The 25,471-nt window shown below is 45.2% G+C and overlaps 2 protein-coding genes and 1 long non-coding RNA gene across 10 annotated transcripts; 1 reads left to right on the top strand and 2 right to left on the bottom strand.

Moving 5' to 3' along the window:
- The first annotated feature begins 11,731 nt into the window (after positions 1–11,731).
- Positions 11,732–15,097, top strand: LOC119338458. Of its 7 annotated transcripts, none has more exons than XM_037610788.1 (6): positions 11,732–12,341; positions 12,430–12,480; positions 12,602–12,921; positions 14,219–14,470; positions 14,629–14,704; positions 14,807–15,097. In XM_037610788.1, the coding sequence occupies exons 3-5, from the start codon at positions 12,673–12,675 to the stop codon at positions 14,638–14,640; spliced, it is 513 nt and encodes a 170-aa protein (XP_037466685.1). In that variant the 5' UTR covers positions 11,732–12,341; positions 12,430–12,480; positions 12,602–12,672; the 3' UTR covers positions 14,641–14,704; positions 14,807–15,097. The 7 variants fall into 7 exon arrangements, with proteins under 7 accessions (XP_037466685.1, XP_037466683.1, XP_037466687.1 ...); XM_037610786.1 differs by having other exon boundaries at positions 11,732–12,303; positions 12,430–12,513; XM_037610790.1 differs by having other exon boundaries at positions 11,732–12,303.
- Positions 15,098–15,776: 679 nt separating this feature from the next.
- On the bottom strand, positions 15,777–17,372 carry LOC119339804. Of its 2 annotated transcripts, none has more exons than XR_005164204.1 (4): positions 16,663–17,372; positions 16,503–16,572; positions 16,241–16,336; positions 15,777–16,128 (listed from the first exon to the last, which is right to left on the bottom strand). It is a non-coding gene; the product is annotated as an uncharacterized LOC119339804 (long non-coding RNA). The 2 variants fall into 2 exon arrangements; XR_005164203.1 differs by having other exon boundaries at positions 16,880–17,363.
- A 2,215-nt stretch (positions 17,373–19,587) lies between these two features.
- Positions 19,588–21,344, bottom strand: LOC119338137. Its single transcript, XM_037610435.1, has 3 exons — positions 21,096–21,344; positions 20,089–20,161; positions 19,588–19,925 (listed from the first exon to the last, which is right to left on the bottom strand). The coding sequence occupies exons 1-3, from the start codon at positions 21,110–21,112 to the stop codon at positions 19,701–19,703; spliced, it is 315 nt and encodes a 104-aa protein (XP_037466332.1). The 5' UTR covers positions 21,113–21,344; the 3' UTR covers positions 19,588–19,700.
- Between the last annotated feature and the right edge of the window lie 4,127 nt (positions 21,345–25,471).

Here is a 25,471-nt window from a genome sequence, read left to right on the forward strand (position 1 = left end):
CCTGCACCCCCACCCTAAGAGCATCTCTAGCAGACCCCGTAAAAAGCCACGACCCGCAAAATAACCGCCAAAATGCGGGCCGGCGCGAAAAAAGCTGCCCGATCAGACCCCGCAAACGCGTCCGACCCGTAAATATTTTTAAGGGGCACGGCAAAATCTCGGCCCCAACCCGCGAATACGCAGGTTTCCGCCTCGCCCCCATGGTGCCCCGTATCCCAGGAAAGCGGTAGGAGGGAGGGACATTTCAGCTTGCGCCCTTTCCCCACCTCCTTCCGCCGCCGCCGCCCACCATTGGTTCCGCCAGTCCGCCGCCGGTGATTCCGGCCAAATCTGCAGACGGAATCGCGCCGCGAGGGCGCCGCCACCCTCTTCCACCGATAAGCTGCACCCCCTGGATCCGGCGACACGAGCCGGCCCTGGTCGCCGTCGCTGCCGGGGTCGACCGCCCCCGAGCCGCTCCTAGTTGCCGTCGCTGCCCGGGATCGCCCGCCCCCCGAACCGCCGGAGAGCCACCTGAAGGAAATATGCCCTAGAGGCAATAATAAAGTTATTATTTATTTCCTCATATCATGATAAATGTTTATTATTCATGCTAGAATTGTATCAACCGGAAACATGATACATGTGTGAATACATAGACAAACATAGTGTCACTAGTATGCCTCTACTTGAACTAGCTCATTGATCAAAGATGGTTATGTTTCCTAACCATAGGCATGTGCTGTCATTTGATTAATGGGATCACATCATTAGGAGAATGATGTGATTGACTTGACCCATTCCGTTAGCTTAGCACTTGATCGTTTAGTATGTTGCTATTGCTTTCTTCATGACTTATACAAAGTTCCTGCAACTATGAGATTGTGCAACTCCCGTTTACCGGAGGAACACTTTGTGTGCTACCAAACGTCACAACGTAACTGGGTGATTATAAAGGTGCTCTACAGGTGTCTCCAAAGGTACATGTTGAGTTGGCATAATTCGAGATTAGGTTTTGTCACTCCGATTGTCGGAGAGGTATCTCTGGGCCCTCTCGGTAATACTCATCACCTAAGCCTTGCAAGCATTGTAACTAATGAGTTAGTTATGAGATGATGTATTACGGAACGAGTAAAGAGACTTGCCGGTAACGAGATTGAACTAGGTATTGGATACCGACGATCGAATCTCGGGCAAGTAACATACCGATGACAAAGGGAACAACGTATGTTGTTATGCAGTTTAACCGATAAAGATCTTCGTAGAATATGTGGGAACCAATATGAACATCCAGGTTCCGCTATTGGTTATTGACCGAGAATAGTTCTAGGTCATGTCTACATAGTTCTCGAACCCGTAGGGTCCGCACGCTTAACGTTATGATGACAGTTTTATTATGAGATTATAAGTTTTGATGTACCGAAGGTTGTTCGGAGTCCCGGATGTGATCACGGACATGACGAGGAGTCTCAAAATGGTCAAGACATAAAGATTGATATATTGGATGACTATATTCGGACACCGGAAGTGTTCCAGGTGTTTTCGGAGAAAAACCGGAGTACCGGAGGGTTACCGGAACCCCCCCGGGAAGTAATGGGCCTTGATGGGCCCTAGTGGACAGAGAGAGGGGCCGGCTAGGGCAAGAGGCGCGCCCCCTCCCCTTGAGTCCGAATAGGACAGGGAAGGGGGGGCGGCGCCCCCCTTGCCTTCCCCCACTCCCACTCCTTCCTTTCCCCTCCTTCTTGGAATAGGAAAGGGAGGGGGCAAACCTACTTGGAGTAGGTTTCCCCCTCCTAGGGCGCGCCTCCCCTTAGGCCGCCCCCCTCCTCCTCTCCCCCTTTATATACGGGGGAGGGGGCACCCCATAGACACACAAGTTGATCTACGGATCGTTCCTTAGCCGTGTGCGGTGCCCCCCTCCATCATATTCCACCTCGGTCATATCGTCGCAGAGTTTAGGCGAAGCCCTGCGCCGGTAGAACATCATCATCGTCACCACACCGTCGTGCTGACGGAACTCATCCCCGACGCTTAGCTGGATTGGAGCCCGGGGAACGTCATCGAGCTGAACGTGTGCTGAACACGGAGGTGCCGTACGTTCGGTGCTTGGATCGGTCGATTCGTGAAGACGTACGACTACATCAACCGCGTTGTCATAACGCTTCCGCTTAACGGTCTATGAAGGTACGTAGACAATACTCTCCCCCCTCGTTGCTATGCCATCACCATGATCTTGCGTGTGCGTAGGAATTTTTTTTAAAATTACTACGTTTCCCAACAGTGGCATCCGAGCCTAGGTTTTATGCGTTGATGTTATATGCACGAGTAGAACACAAGTGAGTTGTGGGCGATACAAGTCATACTGCTTACCAGCATGTCATACTTTGGTTCGGCGGTATTGTTGGATGAAGCGGCCCGGACCGACATTACGCGTACGCTTACGCGAGACTGGTTTTACCGCCGTGCTTTGCACACAGGTGACTAGCGGGTGTCAGTTTCTCCAACTTTAGTTGAACCAAGTGTGGCTACGCCCGGTCCTTGCGAAGGTTAAAACAGCACCAACTTGACAAACTATCATTGTGGTTTTGATGCGTAGGTAAGAACGGTTCTTGCTTAGCCCGTAGCAGCCACGTAAAAATTGCAACAACAAAGTAGAGGACGTCTAACTTGTTTTTGCAGGGCATGTTGTTATGTGATATGGCCAAGCCGTGATGCTATATTTTATTGTATGAGATGATCATGTTTTGTAACCGAAGTTATCGGCAACTGGCAGGAGCCATATGGTTGTCGCTTTATTGTATGAAATGCAAACGCCCTGTAATTGCTTTACTTTATCACTAAGCGGTAGCGATAGTCGTAGAAGCAATAGATGGCGTAAATGACAATGATACTACGATGGAGATCAAGGTGTCGCGCCGGTGACGATGGTGATCACGATGGTGCTTCGGAGATGGAGATCACAAGCACAAGATGATGATGGCCATATCATATCACTTATATTGATTGCATGTGATGTTTATCCTTTATGTATCTTATCTTGCTTTGATTGATGGTAGCATTTTAAGATGATCTCTCACTTAATAATCAAGAAGTGTTCTCCCTGAGTATGCACCGTTGCGAAAGTTCTTCGTGCTGAGACACCACGCGATGATCGGGTGTGATAGGCTCTACGTTCAAATACAACGGGTGCAAAACAGTTGCACACGCGGAATACTCAGGTCATACTTGACGAGCCTAGCATATACAGATATGGCCTCGGAACACGGAGACCGAAAGGTCGAACGTGAATCATATAGTAGATATGATCAACATAGTGATGTTCACCATTGAAACTACTCCATCTCACGTGATGATCGGACATGGTTTAGTTGATTTGGATCACGTGATCACTTAGATGACTAGAGAGATGTCCGTCTAAGTGGGAGTTCTTAAGTAATATGATTAATTGAACTTGAATTTATCATGAACTTAGTACCTGATAGTATTTTTCTTGTCTATGTTTGTTTGTAGATAGATGGCTCGTGCTGTTGTTCCATTGAATTTTAATGCGTTCCTTGAGAAAGCAAAGTTGAAAGATGATGGTAGCAATTACACGGACTGGGTCCGTAACTTGAGGATTATCCTCATTGCTGCACAGAAGAATTACATCCTGGAAGCACCGCTGGGTGCCAGGCCTGCTGCAGGAGCAACACCAGATGTTGTGAACATCTGGCAGAGCAAAGCTGATGACTACTCTATAGTTCAGTGTGCCATGCTTTACGGCTTAGAACCGGGCCTTCAACGACGTTTTGAACGTCATGGAGCATATGAGATGTTCCAGGAGTTAAAGTTAATATTTCAAGAAAATGCCCGGATTGAGAGATATGAAGTCTCCAATAAGTTCTACAGCTGCAAGATGGAGGAGAATAGTTCTGTCAGTGAGCATATACTCAAAATGTCTGGGTATAATAATCACTTGATTCAACTGGGAGTTAATCTTCCGGATGATAGCATCATTGACAGAATTCTCCAATCACTGCCACCAAGCTACACGAGCTTTGTGATGAACTATAATATGCAAGGGATGAACAAGACAATTCCCGAGCTCTTCGCAATGCTAAAGGCTGCGGAGGTAGAAATCAAAAAGGAGCATCAAGTGTTGATGGTCAACAAGACCACTAGTTTCAAGAAAAAGGGCAAAGGGAAGAAGGAGGGGAACTTCAAGAAGAACAGCAAGCAAGTTGCTGCTCAAGAGAAGAAACCCAAGTCTGGACCTAAGCCTGAAACTGAGTGCTTCTACTGCAAGCAGACTGGTCACTGGAAGCGGAACTGCCCCAAGTATTTGGCGGATAAGAAGAATGGCAAAGTGAACAAAGGTATATGTGATATACATGTTATTGATGTGTACCTTACTAATGCTCGCAGTAGCACCTGGGTATTTGATACTGGTTCCGTTGCTAATATTTGCAACTCGAAACAGGGACTACGGATTAAGTGAAGATTGGCTAAGGACGAGATGACGATGCGCGTGGGAAATGGTTCCAAAGTCGATGTGATCGCGGTCGGCACGCTACCTCTACATCTACCATCGGGATTAGTTTTAGACCTAAATAATTGTTATTTGGTGCCAGCATTGAGCATGAACATTATATCTGGATCTTGTTTGATGCGAGACGGTTATTCATTTAAATCAGAGAATAATGGTTGTTCTATTTATATGAGTAATATCTTTTATGGTCATGCACCCTTGAAGAGTGGTCTATTTTTATTGAATCTCGATAGTAGTGATACACATATTCATAGTGTTGAAACCAAAAGATGCAGAGTTGATAACGATGGTGCAACTTATTTGTGGCACTGCCGTTTAGGTCATATCGGTGTAAAGCGCATGAAGAAACTCCATACTGACGGGCTTTTGGAATCACTTGATTATGAATCACTTGGTACTTGCAAACCGTGCCTCATGGGCAGATGACTAAAACGCCGTTCTCCGGAACTATGGAGCGAGCAACTGATTTGTTGGAGATCATACATACTGATGTTTGTGGTCCAATGAATGTTGAGGCTCGTGGCGGGTATCGTTATTTTCTCACCTTCACAGATGATTTGAGCAGATATGGGTATATCTACTTAATGAAACACAAGTCTGAAACATTTGAAAAGTTTAAAGAATTTCAGAGTGAAGTGGAAAATCATCGTAATAAGAAAATAAAGTTTCTACGATCTGATCGTGGAGGAGAATATTTGAGTTACGAGTTTGGTCTACACTTGAAACAATGCGGAATAGTTTCGCAACTCACGCCACCCGGAACACCACAACGAAATGGTGTGTCCGAATGTCGTAATCGTACTTTACTAGATATGGTGCGATCTATGATGTCTCTTACTGATTTACCGCTATCTTTTTGGGGTTATGCTTTAGAGACGGCCGCATTCACGTTAAATAGGGCACCATCAAAATCCGTTGAAACGACGCCTTATGAACTGTGGTTTGGCAAGAAACCAAAGTTGTCGTTTCTTAAAGTTTGGGGCTGCGATGCTTATGTGAAGAAACTTCAACCAGATAAGCTCGAACCCAAATCGGAAAAATGTGTCTTCATAGGATACCCAAAAGAGACTATTGGGTACACCTTCTATCACAGATCTGAGGGCAAGATTTTCGTTGCTAAAATCAGATCCTTTCTAGAGAAGGAATTTCTCTCGAAAGAAGTGAGTGGGAGGAAAGTAGAACTTAATGAGATAACTGTATCTACTCCCTTGTTGGAAAGTAGTTCATCACAAGAACCGGTTCCTGTGACAACTACACCAACTAGTGAGGAAGCTAATGATATTGATCATGAAACTTCAGATCAAGTTTCTGCTGAACCTCGTAGGTCTACCAGAGTAAGATCCGCACCAGAGTGGTACGGTAATCCTATTCTGGAAGTCATGTTACTTGACCATGATGAACCTACAAACTATGAGGAAGCGATGATGAGCCCAGATTCCGCAAAATGGCTAGAGGCCATGAAATCCGAGATGGGATCCATGTATGAAAACAAAGTATGGACTTTGGTTGACTTGCCCGATGATCGGCAAGCCATTGAGAATAAATGGATCTTTAAGAAGAAGACTGACGCTGATGGTAATGTAACTGTCTATAAAGCTCGACTTGTTGCGAAAGGTTTTCGACAAGTTCAAGGGGTTGACTACGATGAGACTTTCTCACCCGTAGCGATGCTTAAGTCTGTCCGAATCATGTTAGCTATTGCTGCATTTCATGATTATGAAATTTGGCAAATGGATGTCAAAACTGCATTCTTGAATGGATTTCTGGAAGAAAAGTTGTATATGATGCAACCAGAAGGCTTTGTTGATCCAAAAGGTGCTAACAAAGTGTGCAAGCTCCAGCGATCCATTTATGGACTGGTGCAAGCATCTCGGAGTTGGAATAAACGTTTTGATAGTGTGATCAAAGCATACGGTTTTATACAGACTTTTGGAGAAGCCTGTATTTACAAAAAAGGTGAGTGGGAGCTCTGTAGCATTTCTAATATTATATGTGGATGACATATTGTTGATTGGAAATGATATAGAATTTCTGGATAGCATAAAAGGATACTTGAATAAAAGTTTTTCAATGAAAGACCTCGGTGAAGCTGCTTACATATTGGGCATTAAGATCTATAGAGATAGATCAAGACGCTTGATTGGACTTTCACAAAGCACGTACCTTGATAAAGTATTGAGAAGGTTCAATATGGAACAGGCAAAGAAAGGGTTCTTGCCTGTATTACAAGGTATAAAGTTGAGTTAGACTCAATGCCCGACCACTGCAGAAGATAGAGAGAAAATGAAAGGAGTTCCCTATGCTTCAGCCATAGGCTCTATCATGTATGCAATGCTGTGTACCAGACCTGATGTGTGCCTTGCTATTAGTTTGGCAGGGAGGTACCAAAGTAATCCAGGAGTGGGTCACTGGACAGTGGTCAAGAACATTCTAAAATACCTGAAAAGGACTAAGGATATGTTTCTCATATATGGAGGTGACAAAGAGCTAGTCGTAAATGGTTACGTCGATGCAAGCTTTAACACTGATCCGGACGATTCTAAATCGCAAACCGGATACGTATTTTTATTAAACGGTGGAGTTGTAAGTTGGTGCAGTTCTAAACAAAGCGTCGTGGCGGGATCTACATGTGAAGCGGAGTACATAGCTGCTTCGGAAGCAGCAAATGAAGGAGTCTGGATGAAGGAGTTCATTTCCGATCTAGGTGTTGTACCTAGTGCATCGGGACCAATAAAGATCTTCTGTGAAAATACTGGTGCAATTGCCTTGGCAAAGGAATCCAGATTTCACAAGAGGACCAAGCACATCAAGAGACGCTTCAATTTCATTCGGGACCAAGTCCAAGTAGGAGACATAGAGATTTGCAAGATACATACGGATCTGAATGTTGCAAGATACACGAGCAAAACATGATCAGCACCAAGACTCCATGGGTGTTAGAATCATTACTATGTAATCTAGATTATTGACTCTAGTGCAAGTGGGAGACTGAAGGAAATATCCCTAGAGGCAATAATAAAGTTATTATTTATTTCCTCATATCATGATAAATGTTTATTATTCATGCTAGAATTGTATTAACCGGAAACATGATACATGTGTGAATACATAGACAAACATAGTGTCACTAGTATGCCTCTACTTGAACTAGCTCATTGATCAAAGATGGTTATGTTTCCTAACCATAGGCATGTGGTGTCATTTGATTAATGGGATCACATCATTAGGAGAATGATGTGATTGACTTGACCCATTCCGTTAGCTTAGCACTTGATTGTTTAGTATGTTGCTATTGCTTTCTTCATGACTTATACAAAGTTCCTGCAACTATGAGATTGTGCAACTCCCGTTTACCGGAGGAACACTTTGTGTGCTACCAAACGTCACAACGTAACTGGGTGATTATAAAGGTGCTCTACAGGTGTCTCCAAAGGTACATGTTGAGTTGGCATAATTCGAGATTAGGTTTTGTCACTCCGATTGTCGGAGAGGTATCTCTGGGCCCTCTCGGTAATACTCATCACCTAAGCCTTGCAAGCATTGTAACTAATGAGTAAGTTATGAGATGATGTATTACGGAACAAGTAAAGAGACTTGCCGGTAATGAGATTGAACTAGGTATTGGATACCGACGATCGAATCTCGGGCAAGTAACATACCGATGACAAAGGGAACAACGTATGTTGTTATGCGGTTTGACCGATAAAGATCTTCGTAGAATATGTGGGAACCAATATGAACATCCAGGTTCCGCTATTGGTTATTGACCGAGAATAGTTCTAGGTCATGTCTACATAGTTCTCAAACCCGTAGGGTCAGCACGCTTAACGTTACGATGACAGTTTTATTATGAGTTTATAAGTTTTGATGTACCGAAGGTTGTTCGGGGTCCCGAATGTGATCACGGACATGACGAGGAGTATCGAAATGGTCAAGACATAAAGATTGATATATTGGATGACTATATTCGGACATCGGAAGTGTTCCGGGTGTTTTCGGAGAAAAACCGGAGTACCGGAGGGTTACCGGAACCCCCCCGGGAAGTAATGGGCCTTGATGGGCCCTAGTGGAGAGAGAGAGGGGCCGGCCAGGGCAAGAGGCGCGCCCCCTCCCCTTGAGTCCGAATAGGACAAGGAAGGGGGGGCGGCGCCCCCCTTGCCTTCCCCCTCTCCCACTCCTTCCTTTCCCCTCCTTCTTGGAATAGGAAAGGGAGGGGGCAAACCTACTTGGAGTAGGTTTCCCCCTCCTAGGGCGCGCCTCCCCTTAGGCCGGCCCCCTCCTCCTCTCCCCCTTTATATACGGGGGAGGGGGGCACCCCATAGACACACAATTTGATCTACGGATCGTTCCTTAGCCGTGTGCGGTGCCCCCCTCCACCATATTCCACCTCGGTCATATCGTCGCAGAGTTTAGGCGAAGCCCTGCGCCGGTAGAATATCATCATCGTCACCACACCGTCGTGCTGACGGAACTCATCCCCGACGCTTAGCTGGATTGGAGCCCGGGGAACATCATCGAGCTGAACGTGTGCTGAACACGGAGGTGCCGTACGTTCGGTGCTTGGATCGGTCGATTAGTGAAGACGTACGACTACATCAACCGCGTTGTCATAACGCTTCCGCTTAACGGTCTACGAGGATACGTAGACAATACTCTCCCCCCTCGTTGCTATGCCATCACCATGATCTTGCGTGTGCGTAGGATTTTTTTTTGAAATTACTACGTTTCCCAACACCACCGCCCACGAGCAACCGGTGAGTGTTTACTTGTGCTTTGTGCCGAGCGCTATGCATATTTGGTTGACGCGGCGTGCGATTTTTGTTCATGTAGATGAAATTGAGCCCGTACGGGAAGTTTTTGCTCGACGATTCGGACGACTCGGATGTTGAGACGCTGCTTGCAAACTATCGGCAGAAGACGTTGGTGATGGCCCTTGCCGTGAAGGAGAACGAAGATGAGAACCGAAAGAGGCGGCGAGGATCAACCGTCAGCCGTCTTTGCATTCCTCGAAATCGCCATCTCGGGAACGAGATGTTGATGCAAGACTACTTCACGGAGAATCCAACATATCCATTGCACCTCTTCCGGAGAAGGTACCGAATGCGCCGATCTCTATTTGTGAAAATTGTTCAAGCTTGCGACACAAATTGTCGGTATTTTACTCAAAGAAGAAATGTCGCGGAATTGAAGGGATTTAGTGCATATCAAAAAATCTCGGCAGCTATGCGGGTGATTGCATACGGCGTTCCGGTTGACTATGCTGATGAGTACCTTCGCATTGGTGAAGATACCACAATTGAGTCGGTGCGTAGGTTTGCCAAAGTGATCATCCGTGTCTTTGGTCCTGAATATTTTCGGGCACCCAACAAGGATGACAAAAAAAATTTGATGGCATCTAATGAGAGGAGAGGTTGGTCTGGCATGCTAGGTAGCATTGACTGTATGCATTAGAATTGGAAAAATTGCCCGAAGGCATGACAGAGAATGTATTGTGGCAAGTCTCGTGATGCAACAATTGTGCCAGAGGTCGTAGCATCCGAGGATTTATGGATTTGACATTGCTTTTTTTTGGCATGCCGGACACTCTCAATGATATCAATGTGTTGCAATGGTCTCATTTGTTTGCTAGGCTTGCTAGTGGTGATGCTCCTGCTTGCAACTACACTATCAATGAACATGAATACACAAAGGGGTACTATCTTGCAGATGGTATATACCATCCTTGGTGCACATTTGTCAAGAGCATCAAAAAACCCAAAACTAGAAAACAATGTGAATTTGCAAGGGTGCAAGAGGCAGCCCGAAAAGACACTGAAAGAGCATTCAGGGTTTTGCAATCTAGGTTAGACATTGTTCATGGTCCTGCTCGTTTTTGGGACAAGCGGGCCTTGAAAAACATCATGACATGATGTGTTATTCTTCACAATATGATTCTTGAAGATGAGAGAGGCATGAACTTGGAGTTCTTCTACGACAATGCGGGTAGCGTGTCAAACCAGTTAGAGACCCTAACTGCATTAGAGCTTTTCTTCAGACATACAAGGAGATTGAAAATGCAAACACCCACTTTCAGCTTCAGGAAGATCTTATTGAGCACCATTGGCAAATGGTTGGACAGTAACAAAACTCACTTTTCTATTCATTTTCATTTAATTCATGTGTGATTTGTATTCGATACAAGTTTTATATTGCATTATTTAGTTTGCTTCGGTGATTTGAATAATTATTTGTAATATGGATGATTGTTGTATTGTGTTGTGGTATTGATATTTTTTTCAAATAATTATTTGTAATGTGGATGATTGTTGTATTTGTGGTGGGGTTTTGATATTTGCAGGCCGACGGGAGCGGCGCAAGAGCAGACCCCGCAAAGCCGACCCGTAAAAGAGCATATTCCGTGAATATCCTTTTATACGGGTCCGTTTTACAGGGTCTGACTCTACGGCCGACGGCGCCGGCCTGCAAAGCCGTTTTTCTGTGAACTGCAAACACGCTTCACGGGTCGGTGTTATACAGGTCTGCTAGAGATGCTCTAACATCCTTAAGATAGATAATAAGGTTGCCTACCATCCTAAGATAGACCCTGAAGGCTTCCCCAGTGAGCCGGCGACTGCTTCTTCCTTCCTTCCTTCCAAAATGAATTGACCCAAAAACTATTCTCAGGCAACTTACAAGTAGCTATTGTAAAATAAATAATTCATGTTACATTTTTAGTATGAGCACTCATGTATGTTATTCCATGGAGAAAGAGAGGACACTGGTCACGCTATATCCTCTATATCTAATAGCAACCCTACTAACTCATTCCTCTCAACATGTAAGCATGCCATCTTAGGATGCAATCGTACATATGAAAATTGCCATCACATGCAAACATGCATGATAATCTTTTATATCTAAATAGCTAGCCCTCACTAACTTATTTTTCTTCATGCAAGCATGTCATCTCGGCATGCAACCATGCATAGAAAAAAAATCCCATCACATGCATGATAATTTCTGCTCTATTATGCTATTTATACAATTGTTATAGTGATTGGAGAGACTAGAGTTACGAGACTAAAATTACAAATAGTGGTGGGGCCGTTACAAAAGTAGGGTGGGGCTAGTCATTTTCTAAAAGGGTAGTTCCGTAAAATTTAGTCAAGGCCAAATCGTGTTCGCACCCTCGTTGTGTGGCCCGACACGTCTGGGTCGCTCCTGATTCTAAAAAAAATCTGGGTCGCTCCTCCACTCTTCCCGTAGAAAACTTGTTCGAGCCCTTGTTTGAAGCAGCAGGGTAGGATAGGGTGGAGCCGCCGGTGACCCCGGCGGTGGCGGTGGCAGCGGCAGAGGGGGTCGGCGAGTATGGCCGCTGGGGCGAGGAGGCGGAGCCGATGACCCCGGCGGTGGCGGCGGCAGAGGGGGTCGGCGATGATGGCCGATGGGGCGAGGAGGCGGAGCCGATGACCCGGGCGGCGGCGGTGGAGGGGTCCCAGGGGCTCAAGGATCGACGTCTGATGCAGCCGTGGTTCCTCGTCGTCAAGAGCTAGATCGAGCGCACGGCGGTGTAGCCGTTCAGAGGAAGAGGAAGAGCAGTAGAGCACCCTACGCAGGTTCGGCCGTGGCGTCACGGAGGAGACGGAGAGAAAGGGCACCGGTGGCCCCGTGAAGGTCGAAGAGGTCGACGCCTCGTCGTGCAGCGCGCGATGGTGGACCGATGGGCGTCCAAGAGGCACTTGACCTTGCCGGATCACGCTGCTGCTAGCGTAATCCAGGCCGGATCTGTGGAGAGCCCGGCGCAGCACCGTCTACAGGTCCATATCTCTTACAGTCTTACTCTACCTTATTCCTTGTAAGTTCACGGCTTCCATTGCTCTTCAGTTCTGGTTAGTAGTTGGAAACTGCAAAAGTATCTGACGAAGCACATGAGCTTTTCACAGTGGCCATGTAACTAAATTCTGAATGTTGCTTCGTTATGCTTAATGGAGCAGGTGGGCCACTCCCTTTTGTCTAAGATTTTGCAAGTATGTGATATCTGTATTATGTAAAACAGGTCATGACTGATTCTGCAGTTGCTGATTCGATTTTTTTTTCCTTTCAATGCTTTGTTAGATTGATAAGGGCCGGAGCTTCAATGAAGAATCTACTATTCAACACACAGCCCAACTCGACAGGCACTAGCCATGTCAACAGGCACTCAGGGGCATGCTCGCCTCGGCAGTCATCAAGGTGGCAATAGGACACTTGAATTCTACCATTTCAGGCGAGATCAAGCTGCACAGGAATATGAGGAACGATCCGATCTGGAGAACATGAAGATGACGCTGGAGTCGGTGGACGCTGTGCTTCTGTGGCTGAAGCAACTTAAGGATGCCGCGAACGACATCTCTCACATGCTTGAAGATTTTGAAGATGAAACCGACCTCAACCTGGTATGCAAGATTCTGATTTGGTCACTATCAATCTTGATCTGAATGTTGTTGTTTAATAACATATGATTATTTTTAGATAATGAACTACATCTAAAACTTCTTTATGTACTGAAGTAGATCTGAACCTCACTGTTGGAGTTCATCTTTGAGTCGATGTTAAGTAAAAGCTACTTATACTTGTTGATGCCAAGACCACCTTTTCATTTCTAAATGTCCCTGTTTTCTTATGTTTCACAAATAGTAAGCTATGTCCACAAATATCATGATTTGATTGAGGGGAAAGTGAAGTAATACTAGTCTGGTATCCCAAGTATAATATCAGTTTATGCACTGTTTTTTGTCAAGCACCTGATTGAAACAAGACAGAAGGACCAAAATCATCTACACTTGCTCACTAAGTAGAAATTTGCTACTGCGACCCTTCTGGTTTAGGAAAGTGATAGTTTTCAGAAATTGTTTAGACGGAGGGAAGAACATACAACATATCCCTTTATTCTGCACATTAGTGTCCGATGGAGCAGTTGTAGGACATTGTTTTTTCTCTTTGATGTTCTTTTCCAGGTGAAATCCATGACTGCTTCCTAAAACTTAAAATCTGTAAGCAGATGTTTCAATTGCCAAAAGATGGTTGTTGTTCTGCGACTAGACTGACCATCCAGCTTTAAATTTTAGTGAAATCTCAAGATATTGCAATTGAACTCTTCTTAAGGTACTTCTTTGTTTTATCTGAACTCATTAAGATTATTTGCTTTTTCTTTGGTCTTTTGCGCATATAAAATGCCAGAGAAAATTCTGCCAATCTCTTTAATTTTCACACAAAGCTAAGGTGTTTCCCATTTACTCCCTCCGTTCCTAAATATTTGTCTTTCTAGATATTTCAACAAGTGACTACATACGGAGCAAAATGAGTGAATCTACAATCTAAAATATGTCTACATACATCCGTATGTGGTCGCCATTTGAAATGTCTAGAAAGACAAATATTTAGGAATTGAGGGAGTATAATTTAGAGACAAGCATCTTGTCAAAGCTTAGGCTTACAATGGAGACACCATCAATGGCAATTCCAAAGTTCCATGCCTGATCTGCCACCTCACGTGCTGAAATTAAAGGGGAAAGGAGAACAATGAGCACCCACAAGTAATATATTCAGCCAAATATATACAAGCATGCCTACACAATGCTAGTAATCATCGTTGTGTAGAATGGCGCCATACATTGTGGAGCAAGGCCAGAACTATGTTTCTTCACCTACATTTGCACAGATGAGCAATTATTGTCTTCTTGCCTTTTTCAGGTATTTGGCAATGTTGGCTCTTGGGCTGCCCAATTGATCACTGAAGCTGGTGGCAAGGTTGTCTCCATCAGAGATGTCACAGGGGCTATCAAGAACTCCAATGGCATTGACATGGCCAAGCTGATGAAGCACTCGGCAGAGAACCGCGGGATCAAGGGCTCCGACAAAAGGCGACGCCGTCGACCCGACCTCGCTGCTCACGGAAGAGTGCGACATGCTCATCCCGACAGCTCTGGGAGGAGTCATAAACAAGTAATCTTCTTCTTCCTCGTCCCAGCTCACTTCATCCTATCTTCTATCAGATTAATGCTCTGAAGCTCAGTTAGAGTATCCTCCTGGCTGTTATTTTTTTCTGTATCTGAAAACATTTTTGTTAATATATAGTCCTTTCGATTTTCTTCTTCTCCTAGGGACAATGTTGATGCCATCAAAGCAAAGTACATCATCAAGGCTGCTAACCACCCAACAGACCTCGAGGCCGAAGAGGCAAGAACACCAACATTTTGGCACAAAACTAAGCTGCATTTGTTGACACATGCATTTCACACATTGACTGACAGTAGAGAAGTGTACATGTTCGTGCTGCAGATTCTGGCAAAGAAGGGCGTGCTGATCCTACCGGACATCCTGGCCAACTCCGGCGGAGTGATGGTGAGCTACTTCGAGTGGGTGCAGAACATCTAGGGGTTCATGTGGGACGAGGAGAAGGTGAATCGGGAGCTCAAGACGTACATGACCCGTGCCTCAAACATAGTTCTGATTATTTAGGCAGTGTATGGCGCCGTATAAAATGGACAGTAATTATGTATAGTATATCTTCAAAAACCAGAATTGGCTCAATTTGGAACAATGCCTGCTTTATATGAATTTCTTGCCCGCTTTGCACGCGTTGCTACAAGTGCATTACCGTGCCTCAGTCATAATCATCCTTAACAAATATGGCAATCACCTTTAGTATGGAACAGAAGAAGCATGCACAACCTATTTTGTCAATGAGCAAGTTTAGCGTATGTTTGTACATTGCTGATCTAGTTAGTAAGCAGAACTCTGTTATATTAAGTTATATTAAAACTAGCTAGAGGATCACAGCACCACACGTTGTCACAGCTTCACTTTCTGGAATGGTATGGTCGATGGCACCAGCCCCTCCTCAAGATGGAGGTCACGGGTTTGCAGGGGGCATGTTGGAGATTTTCAGATTTAATTGTTTGAATGTATTTTTATTTCATTTCAGACTGTGTCAAGTCTTGTGTACTACTCCCTCTGCTCCATCGGTTCACAATTATAAGATGTTTCTAACTTATATTTGTGTCTGCTCCATCCGTTTATAAGATGTTTCTAACTTATTTGTGTCTGCTCCATCCGTTTATAAGATGTTTCGAACTTATATTTCTGTCTGCTCCATCCGTTTATAAGACATTTCTAACTTCTATTTGTGAACGGAGGGATACTAAATATGAGCTTCTATCTACAAACTTTTGTCCGCGATCTATTTGTGACGACTTCTCTCAAGGTAGGAGCCACTTTTGTATGTACACTTCTCTTGATTCGTTCTATGTTGTCAAGTTCTCATTCATTTGGTGCTCTTCTGTAATATTTGTGTTCGTTGATCATGGCCAAGTACATCAAATTGAATTTCCTGTTAAGGCCTGATGCTTACATCGAAACTGAACAAAATATATAGTGAAATAATCAAATGATAACAAAGCTTTGCACGATCCTCTGCACTTTTTATGCTAATCTGAATAATCTCACTTGAATCTAATAAAAATGCATCATCTTGTCTACAGCTTCTAACAGCCACCAATAAAAACTGATAATCTTATCAGCTCCTTTATCATCTCTTGTTGTGCAACATGCATCTTATCATGTTCTTGCGCCTTCCCTTCGATCTCTTCTAACCACCCATCCTGAAATTGAACAGTTTTTTAAATCAAAAATTGCACAGTGGTATTGATGTAAGCATATCTGTTTCGTACTGCTGCCTTGTGTATGGATCATTCTGAACATTAAAGATGATACCTGAGCTACTCAAAGCAGATGACACTGCCAGATTATTATTTTGAACTTTTCGAGTGAGAGTCAAAAGCTGAGTATCTAGAGTTCCATTCACTGCCTCTGTAGATTAATATTTGCTCATTGTCAAATGACAGAAGAACACAAGGAACAAGATCATACATATAGAGAACCACATAATTTAGGTCTATATCTCTAAAAAGACTTATATTTAGGAATGGAGGGAGTACACGGTAACATAACGGATATTGGGGGGTAAGAACCTGACCTTTGCTCCAATTGTTTTTTAGTTACTTGGTTCCAAACCCTCGCAATCAATATTTCACCAAATCATTTCCCTGAAAACATCCCAAACATCCTTTACAAGATTGATATATATTCTATTTTTTGCTGTAAAACCAAGGAGTAAAATAACACAAGTTACCTACATGGTACAGTGGAGAGGCAGGATACAAATCATAGAAATAGCAAATTCTATGATCTAATACCCCTGGCATACAACCTCACAAATAAATTTGGAACCAATCGTGAGGCCAGCAGGGTCAAAATTAGCATTCATTTGGAATAATCAGCTCATGGTTATCCAGATTTAGCAGGCAGAATTGCGCATTTTCAAGCATGATATGAATCATCCTATGAACACACCTCGAGTTGGCAGCGACATCCTGGCATACTGAATTGCCAGCGGACCCATCGCCGGCATCACACCACCGTCGGCGCAGCGGTTCCGGAATTTCCACCACAGCTTCTTCGAAACACCGCAAGGATTTTTCAGTCAGGTGAAGCAGGTGATGGACCACCGGTGGACGGTGTAGAAGAGTAGTGGCATCCTATCCTTCAGGCGAGGTGGGCGGTGGCCGGCGGCTCCGATCCCGCGGGTGAGGCTGGCGGCTCGGATCCCGCCAGTGAGGAGGGCGGCGGTGTTCGAGCGGACTGGGCCGCGGAGGAGAGGGTCGTGCGTGAGGCAGCAGCGGGGATCCCGCCGATGAGAAGGGGGCGGGTGGATCGGAGGAGCTCTGATCTGGGGATGGGAGAAAGAGAAACTGAAAGAGAATACAGGGGTGGAGCAGTTGCTGGATGCGGGATAAGATCGTGGGGGCTGGATTTTTTTTTCCGCGATTGACTAGTGGGGGGCCATAGGCGGCCAAGGGCCGAAAATTTGGAAAAGTAGTGGGATTGTTATTTTTAGTGAAGGGGGAAAAGGTTCCTCAAAAAAAGTGAAGGGGGAAAAGGTATTTTGGTTAAACACGTGAACTATTTTCACAAAATCAGAAAATATAATTCTTTCGGTGAGGGCACTTGAGATCAATATACAAGTGAGATAGGCACTTGTGGTCATTACGACTAAGATCGATAGTAGTGGGTCTGGATGACTAAGATCGGTATTTGTGGACCCATGTGAGTAAGAATGGTACTTGGACGCCAACAACAAACATTAGTATTTGTGGTCTGAACAACTAAGAGCAATACTAGTGAGCCCAAACAGGTACGACCGATAATTATGGGTTGGGACGACTAATATCGATAGTAACAACACGAACGAGTAAGATAGATACTTGTGGGTCCGGACAACTAAGATCGATGCTTGTGGATGAAAACGACTAAGATTGGTACTTGTGAGCCCGGACGATTAAGATCGATACTTGTGGACCTGAACGACTAAGATCGATACTTCTCGTCTCGAACGACTAAGATTGAAGTAGTGAGCCCGAACGAGCAGGACCGACAGTAGTAAACCCGAATGACTAAGACCAATACTTGTGGGCCCGATGTCTAAGACCAATACTTGTGGTTTTGGACAATTAATATCAAAAGTAGTGTGCCCGAACGAATAAGATCGATAGTGTCCGATCACGCTAATAATATCATGGGTGGTCCAAACCCACAACTAGCACTATGGGTCACTCGAACCCAAAACTTAGCACTATTGGTGATCTTGATCTATAAGCATCATGATTGATTGTCCGGTCCCATAACTAGCACTAGGTTTGTCTGATCGTCCAATCTCATAATTATCATATGGGTCGTGTAATGCTACTACTAGCACCATGGTTCATTTGAACCCAAAACTACCCGTATGGGTAATCTAAACCAGCAACTACCATTAAAGATCGTCTTGATACACAACTATCACTACAGGTCGTGTGTGGTAATCTGAACCAGCAACTACGTACCATTAATGACCGTCCTGATACACAACTATCACTGCGGGGCGTGTGTTTCTTCTACTAAACTACAGATAGTCGTGACACACAACTACCACTATGAGTCGTCCGAACCACGGCTAGCACCATGGGTCATCTGGACTAACAACAATCGCTAAAGGTCATCCAGACCATGACTAGCACAAATGGGCCATACTGGCCCACAATTAGCACCATGAGTCATCCAATCCTACTACTAGCATTATGGGTCGTCCAAATCCACGACTACTAATATGGGTAATCTGGATCCACAACTAGCACCATGGGGCGTCAGAACCAGTACTACTACTATGGGTCATGCAGACTCTCAACTATCCTTACATATACTACCAACATAGAACTATCACTTGGGGCATACGGACCGACAACTACCACTTTAGGGCATGTGGATCCACAAATACCACAACGGGTCATCCGGATCCTCAACTACCTTGACAGATAGTCCCCCCATACAACTACCACCACAAGCCATTCCAACCCTAACTACCACTATGAGTCATCTTGGTCCACAAGTACTGCTACGACCCATCCAGACTCACAACCAGCATGGAGCTAACGTGCACCTGAACCTGATCAACATTATTGGTTATTTTTTGCATGGAACATGTTGTTACAATGCTAAGATCTATAGTGAAGTTTAACTAACATCTCCTAAATTGGTACTCGTGGAATTATTTTTGGAACTTTTATTTTTCCGATTTTTTTCTGCATTTGAGCCAAAGATTGCTCCTTTATTTGAATTTTGCTTTTAGTTTTTTTCATGTTTGAGAAAACTTCTTCAATTCAGAAATCTTGTTTTCTGGGCAAATTTTGAGCCAAAATGGTCCTGAATTTGAATTTTGCTTCTGTCTTTTTTTATTCGCTAAAACTTCTAAAAACTTTCCCAGATTGAATAAAAAAACGCTAGTAGTGTGCATTTTTGAGAACTTTTATGGGAACTTATTTTTTTCAACAATTTTTGACCGAAAATGCTCCTGAATTTTAATGTGTCTAGTTTTAGTTCTTTTTGGCATAAACTTCTTCAGTGCAACGTGCAACCCGCTAGTAGTCTGCTCTCACACCGTGGCCATTAGGGAAAAGCAAATTAAAATCTCCAAAAATATATACCAGAAAATGAAATAAATCATGGAAGCGCCATGAAAAATAAAATGAAAATGAAAATCACTAAAAAGATTACATATTCAGAAAACAAGATCATGGATACATGATAGAGTTAGAATAACCTAACAAGTTCTCCGGAGGAATTGCTAGCACACAATTAACTATGAGGCAGAGGTAGACGGCGGTGGCTGCCCGGTGAGAAAGAGTTTGATGCCCGTGCTGTCATGGCAAGGCGCGAGGTAGACGACAGCGGCTGTCCGGCGATCCAACGAGACAGGAGGTAGACCTTGGTGGCTGGCCGGCGAGTTGGAAGTAAACAACGGTGGCTGAAGGTTGTCCAGTACAAACACTACTGCTACAATGACCACCCAAGACAGACAATAAACCTGCAGCCACAAAATCAAGTTTACATGGGACAATCAATAAATTTTAAAGATAGAACAAAAGGTCAATACTAAATCTGGTAGACTCCACGGAAAAAGGATCTGCTAGACTAAACACAACGAGTTTAAACTACATCTGATAAAATAGACTGCTGAAATAGAGTACCTGATGCTCACTGTTCAAATCGGTGGCTGCCTTAGTTGACGCCGTTTTTGCTGTCGTAGGGAATACACGAACTCTAATAACAATCGAGGATTATGAATAGTCTGAGAACGTTATCATAACAAGTAATATTTAACAACTCTTCAGAAATTGCAGAATCTCTGTAGTTTATCAAATATCTGAATTTTGATATGCTTAGTGGGATTTATTATCAGTGTTCTCTGTAGTTTATAAGCAGCAACTGCCACTGGGAATGGTACAAGTTGTAAGACATTTGTGAACTCTGAATCTGTGTCTGTTCTGAACTTCAAAACAAACACATGCAACTGAAGTATGAAACTGTTATTAGCACTAGTTAAGTTGTTCCAAGCCATAGTTTACATGTATGACCTGAACTTGTATGTGTATGCTGCAGCAAGATTTCAGTTGTTTGAACATGCTGATACAAGTAATCCAAAATTCAAGATTTCATTACTGAATAAAGGCTAGACAGTTAACAGAACTTTATACATATATGGCCTGAACTTGTGTATGTGTCTGATACAGGAGTATGACCATAAGCATACACAGTTAACAGTTGATTCTGGAAACTTTAAGGCTGCAATTTCTACTTGTGGGTTTGTGTGACAAACCAAATGATGTTCTCTGCTGAAAAAAAATCATATCATATCCCTCTTCCTTTGAGAGTTTTGTGTTGATGATGCCTACATGTCAAATACGTAGCAGCAGCAGCAACGTGCTACAGGCAGCAGCAGCAGCGTCATTGCAGGCATCGAGGACAACTCAAGTGCTGGACGCGGGCAGTCGCTAATCATGTGATTCGTGATTGCGGAAGTTGCGCAATGTAGCGAACGCACTGCTGGCATATCCACTAGCAATCTGAATCCTAGCTGCTAACTGAATTTTAGTTCAAGGTGCTGCAATGTGCAGTTGCTCCACACCTCCACTGCCAGCACAAGGTGTGAGGAGGGAAGGACGGAAGGAAGAGATGAGGGCAGGGGAAGATATACCTCTGTTCGTCCATCATGACGACCAAGCGCAGCCGGGACCTCCAAGACCACGCGCCGGCGTCGTCCCCTCCAGAACCTCACGGCGGCGGCGGCGGGGACGTACGTGGGCGAGCGGCCACTGCGACCAAGACCAGCCTGGGCTTCGCCTCTTGGACCTAGCGTCGGCGTCTTCGCCTGCAGGTCCTCGCGCCGCCGTCTTCCAGGTCCTCGCGCCGGCTCCCCCTCTCGCGAGGGTTAGCCAGATGCGCGGGTTTGATCAGCGGAGTACTAAAAAAACACATGACCATAATACCCTTATTGACTAAACTTAAATTTTTTTAATTAACAGGTTAAAATCAACGGTGGAAAAAAAATCGGTGGGGGAGTTACACGAAATTACAATTCATAACTCCCCAATCTCTACTCCTAATGGAGCAGTTGGTAGTCTCCGCCGGTCAATTTTCGTCCCACCACTTTCGTCCGGGGTTTTTTCGTAGGTTAACCGTCGTAGATTTTTTCGTCGCCTCCCCCACTTCATCGGTTTATTTTCACTTCACCCTCTCACACAACGAAAAAAACTGAACGGATCAGAACTTTCCATACTGACGCAAATTATTTAGTAATATTTTTACGTAAAAGAATCAATCACAATCAATCTCTAAAGATCAAATCTAAATTAATTAATCTTCATAACATTTGTTTCCTTCCGAATCACGTCCATAACTTTCCTTCCTTGTTTGGGCAGAAACTGTTTGGTAGCAGAGATTAGGAAGCTTCCTATGAGTGTAATAATAGGAAGTATTCTTTTTCTTGATGATTCGTTTCCATGCATGATGATAGTAAATTAGGCCAACATTCACCATTGTTTATCAACGTCATCAATCGTATACATTCCTACCAATTTTAAGAGAATCTGCTCGCTATATCTTTTTTAAGGGGATCCACTCGCTAAGTCGTCGTCGCACGTTATTTTCACAAGCAATTCCCTTAAAAAACACAGCGTCCTACCTCGACTTCCCTACCTGGACGCCGCTGCCGCCGCCCACCGATCTCGCCGCCTCCCGGCGATCCCCTCCTTCCTCCCGCAGCTCGAACGACTCACTTTTTTGGCCAGAAGCACCGCCTGCCTCTTCGCCCATGCGTCACCCCTCCTCTTCACCATAGCCACGAGCACCATCCAAGGCGGAGCCGCGACGCCTCCACAGATGCGGCGGAGACACCATATCCAGTGGAGACGGCGGTGTAAATCTTCTACTCTGGTCCTTCCCCTGGTTACCGGCCTGCTCCACGCCCCCTCTGCTTTGTGTGGATCTGCTCATGTGCAGCAGTAAACTTTATTTAGGTAGAACTATTCTTCTAGGCCTTTTTTTTGTTACTTACAAATTGACTTTTTGAGCCAATGCTTACGGCATGAAATATTACCTAGAGTTCCTTAATCAATCTGCTTGTCCATCGTTTCATTTGGTTCAATTACTATCAGCAAGAACACATTGTGAAACCGTTAGCTTATGAATGTGTGCTCTTCCTGCAATAATAACATTTGCAATGTAAGGGCCGAGGCACACCCATGCATCAGGATGATGTGCACCACGTGGGAAGTAATACTAATATAGCCTAAGTGGATAATGAAATATCCAAAGATACACTTGACTGGATCAATTTTTTTCTCTGGAATTGTTCCTCATGATGCGCAGATGTAGATACGATATTTTTAAAATTTCAAATCACCTATGCATGCCAATGTGATTCTTATCCTTTTCATTAGACAGTGTGTTCCCATCAATCCATCCATGCACCAAACCGATTTTTTTTACTCTATTCAGATTGCAATTACGAACAAGTAGCATATGTATGCACTGAACTACTTGCATAAGACAGTGAAATACTTCTTACTCGCGTGAGTGGAATTTTGAAATAGAGAAAGAACATACAACAGAGATCACGTAATAAATTGATTACATAAACCGAGATCACGTAAAACAAGTTTGATAGCGTGTGTGTGTGAAATAGATGGATTATGGTCCCCAATAAGATGAATATGTGTGTGTGTTAGAGAGAGGGAGAGGGGGAGAGAGAGTCAGGAAGAGGGAGGGAGAGTGTGTGTGTGAGGATTTGATGGTAAAAAAGGTCGCCAATGTCGTAATATTGAACTCTTAAAGTTAATGTGGCCCCGTTGCAACGCACGGGCGTTCTTCTAGTCATCGTAAAAGAGCTATGCTATTTATATTTAATGAATATTTCACAACTACATAATAATCAAACACAATAAGTCATATTTATTAGTTATTCACTTTCATACAACAAAATCTCATTAAAATATATTGCAATAATATTCTCGCGCCAACCCTGTGGTGTATCATCTAGTATACTTTTGAGTAATTTGAATATGGCACATAATCCAACAATTTATACATAGAATTTTTGGAAAAGAGATAACCCGGCCTCTCCATCGCTGTGAACTTGTGATGTACACAAGGTTTTTCCTGCAATTGCTATGCTGGTGTAGTTTTCCCTGGTGTTCACCCCAACCTGTTTGAACTTGGTGCCACATTGGCCGGACACGAGACGCCGAGGTTCTCCGCCACAACATGCTTTCGGTATTTTTTCCAGACGCGTGGGTGTGTCTTGGGCATAGAGTTTCCTGCAGCTGTGCTGGTTGTAGTTTTACCCGACGGCTGGCCGCCACCGCTGTACTCGCGAACAAGCCACACCCACAGCACGAGGAGCCCAACGATGAGCACGGCGACGAGACAAGTGCAAGCCGCCACAACGCCGTCGTGGCCGGTGGGGAGGCCGAGCACAAAGCTCCCCATGGGGTTGACGACGCCGCCGCCGACGGCGACGAGGCCGCGGTGGAGCAGCGCCTGGTGCACCGCAAACGGCACGCGCGGCAGGAACAGCTCCACGTGGGACAGGATCAACAGGGCCATTGAGGCGTAGGCGTACATGGAGAGCAGCAGCGGCAGCCGCCAGGGGACGCAGGTGAAGTAGAGAGGGTCGCCGACGAGGAAGGCCGAGTAGACGACTGCGGCGTGGACCTGGTGGAGCACGGCCATGAACCAGAGCACAGAGCGTGACGCGCAGGCCTGCGCTTCTCCGGTCGTCCGCGGCGGCGCCATGGATGTGCGTACCTACCTACGATTAGTCGATCGCTTCGAACGTACTACTCCTACTACGTACTTTTGCGCGCGGCGGTGTTGGTTTAACTGGTGCTTTGGATTGGACGTACGTGTGATCGACAAGGACACGCCTGCCTATATATGCTTCCTTTTGTGGCCTGTGTGCCTCGTAGGAACGATTATTTGGAACGCGTTTAGGACGACACGTTTAGGGCAAAAGATTTTCCCCTTCTCGAAATAGGCTTTGCCCCCTATTTTAATATACCAACCACCCGACTCGATACAGCTGTGAGTTCATCGCTGGAGCAAACAACACAATCACGTCTAAAAGAGAAAACAAGAGAAATAATGCTAACAACGCCGGCTTAAGGAAAGCTGCAATATCCCGCAACCGCTGCGCCCTCCGAAGAATTCCACCACACTCCTATGCCACCGAATTGCCGCGTACCAAGCAACACCTTTCAGAAGGACTGCGACGACGATGCTGCTGCTGCCCGGACGAGTGCTAGGATTTCTCCTAGTACATGGAGGGGAGTGGGGGAGAGGTACACCCGACGCCCTTCAAGAAGGGTGGCGGCGCCCACATCAGGCCCGCTAAGCTCCCGCCGCCGCGCTGCAGCAGACGCAACATAGTAGCCACCGCCCCCATCGCACGGAAGCGACCCGCCGGAATCCAAACTGGTCCACCCTGACCCAGATCGGGCCCAAAGGGCCCAGATATGGGCTTGCAGTGTGCCATCGTCCAACACCCGTTGCCAGCTACCACCGCCGCCAAGGGGCCACGCCGTCGCCTCGCCACCACCCGGTCAACACCGGAAGGCCGACCACCGAGTCATACCGCCGCCAGAGCACGACCACCCGAGTCAAGCTTCCGCGACGGGTAAAGGAAGGGGCCCGCCACCGCTGGCCTCGAACGACACCGAGCGGGCAACGGCCGGCCGCGGCAGCCGGTAGCAGTGGCGGGAGGGGGAGGGGACGGCGGAGCTCTAGGCGGCGAGGGAAGGAGGGGCCGCCCCGGTCGCCCCGCTCGGGGGGTACAGGGGCCTTGGAGCAGTTGGCTACCAAAATTGTAAGCCAACCAGATTTTCTCCATCCGGGTAGATCCCATCCTCCCCGTATTTTCCATTATTTCTTAACTAACCACTCTACAATATTGTGATTTTGTTTTTTGAAAACTTTCAAGAATATTTATATTTTGCTGCATGTCGCAAAAACGCTCTTGTATTATGGGACGGAGGGAGTAGCATGTAGTTTTGAACAGAATATATTCATACATGT

This window comes from Triticum dicoccoides, chromosome 7B (assembly GCF_002162155.2).
Source record: "Triticum dicoccoides isolate Atlit2015 ecotype Zavitan chromosome 7B, WEW_v2.0, whole genome shotgun sequence".
Classification (NCBI taxonomy): Eukaryota; Viridiplantae; Streptophyta; class Magnoliopsida; order Poales; family Poaceae; genus Triticum; species Triticum dicoccoides.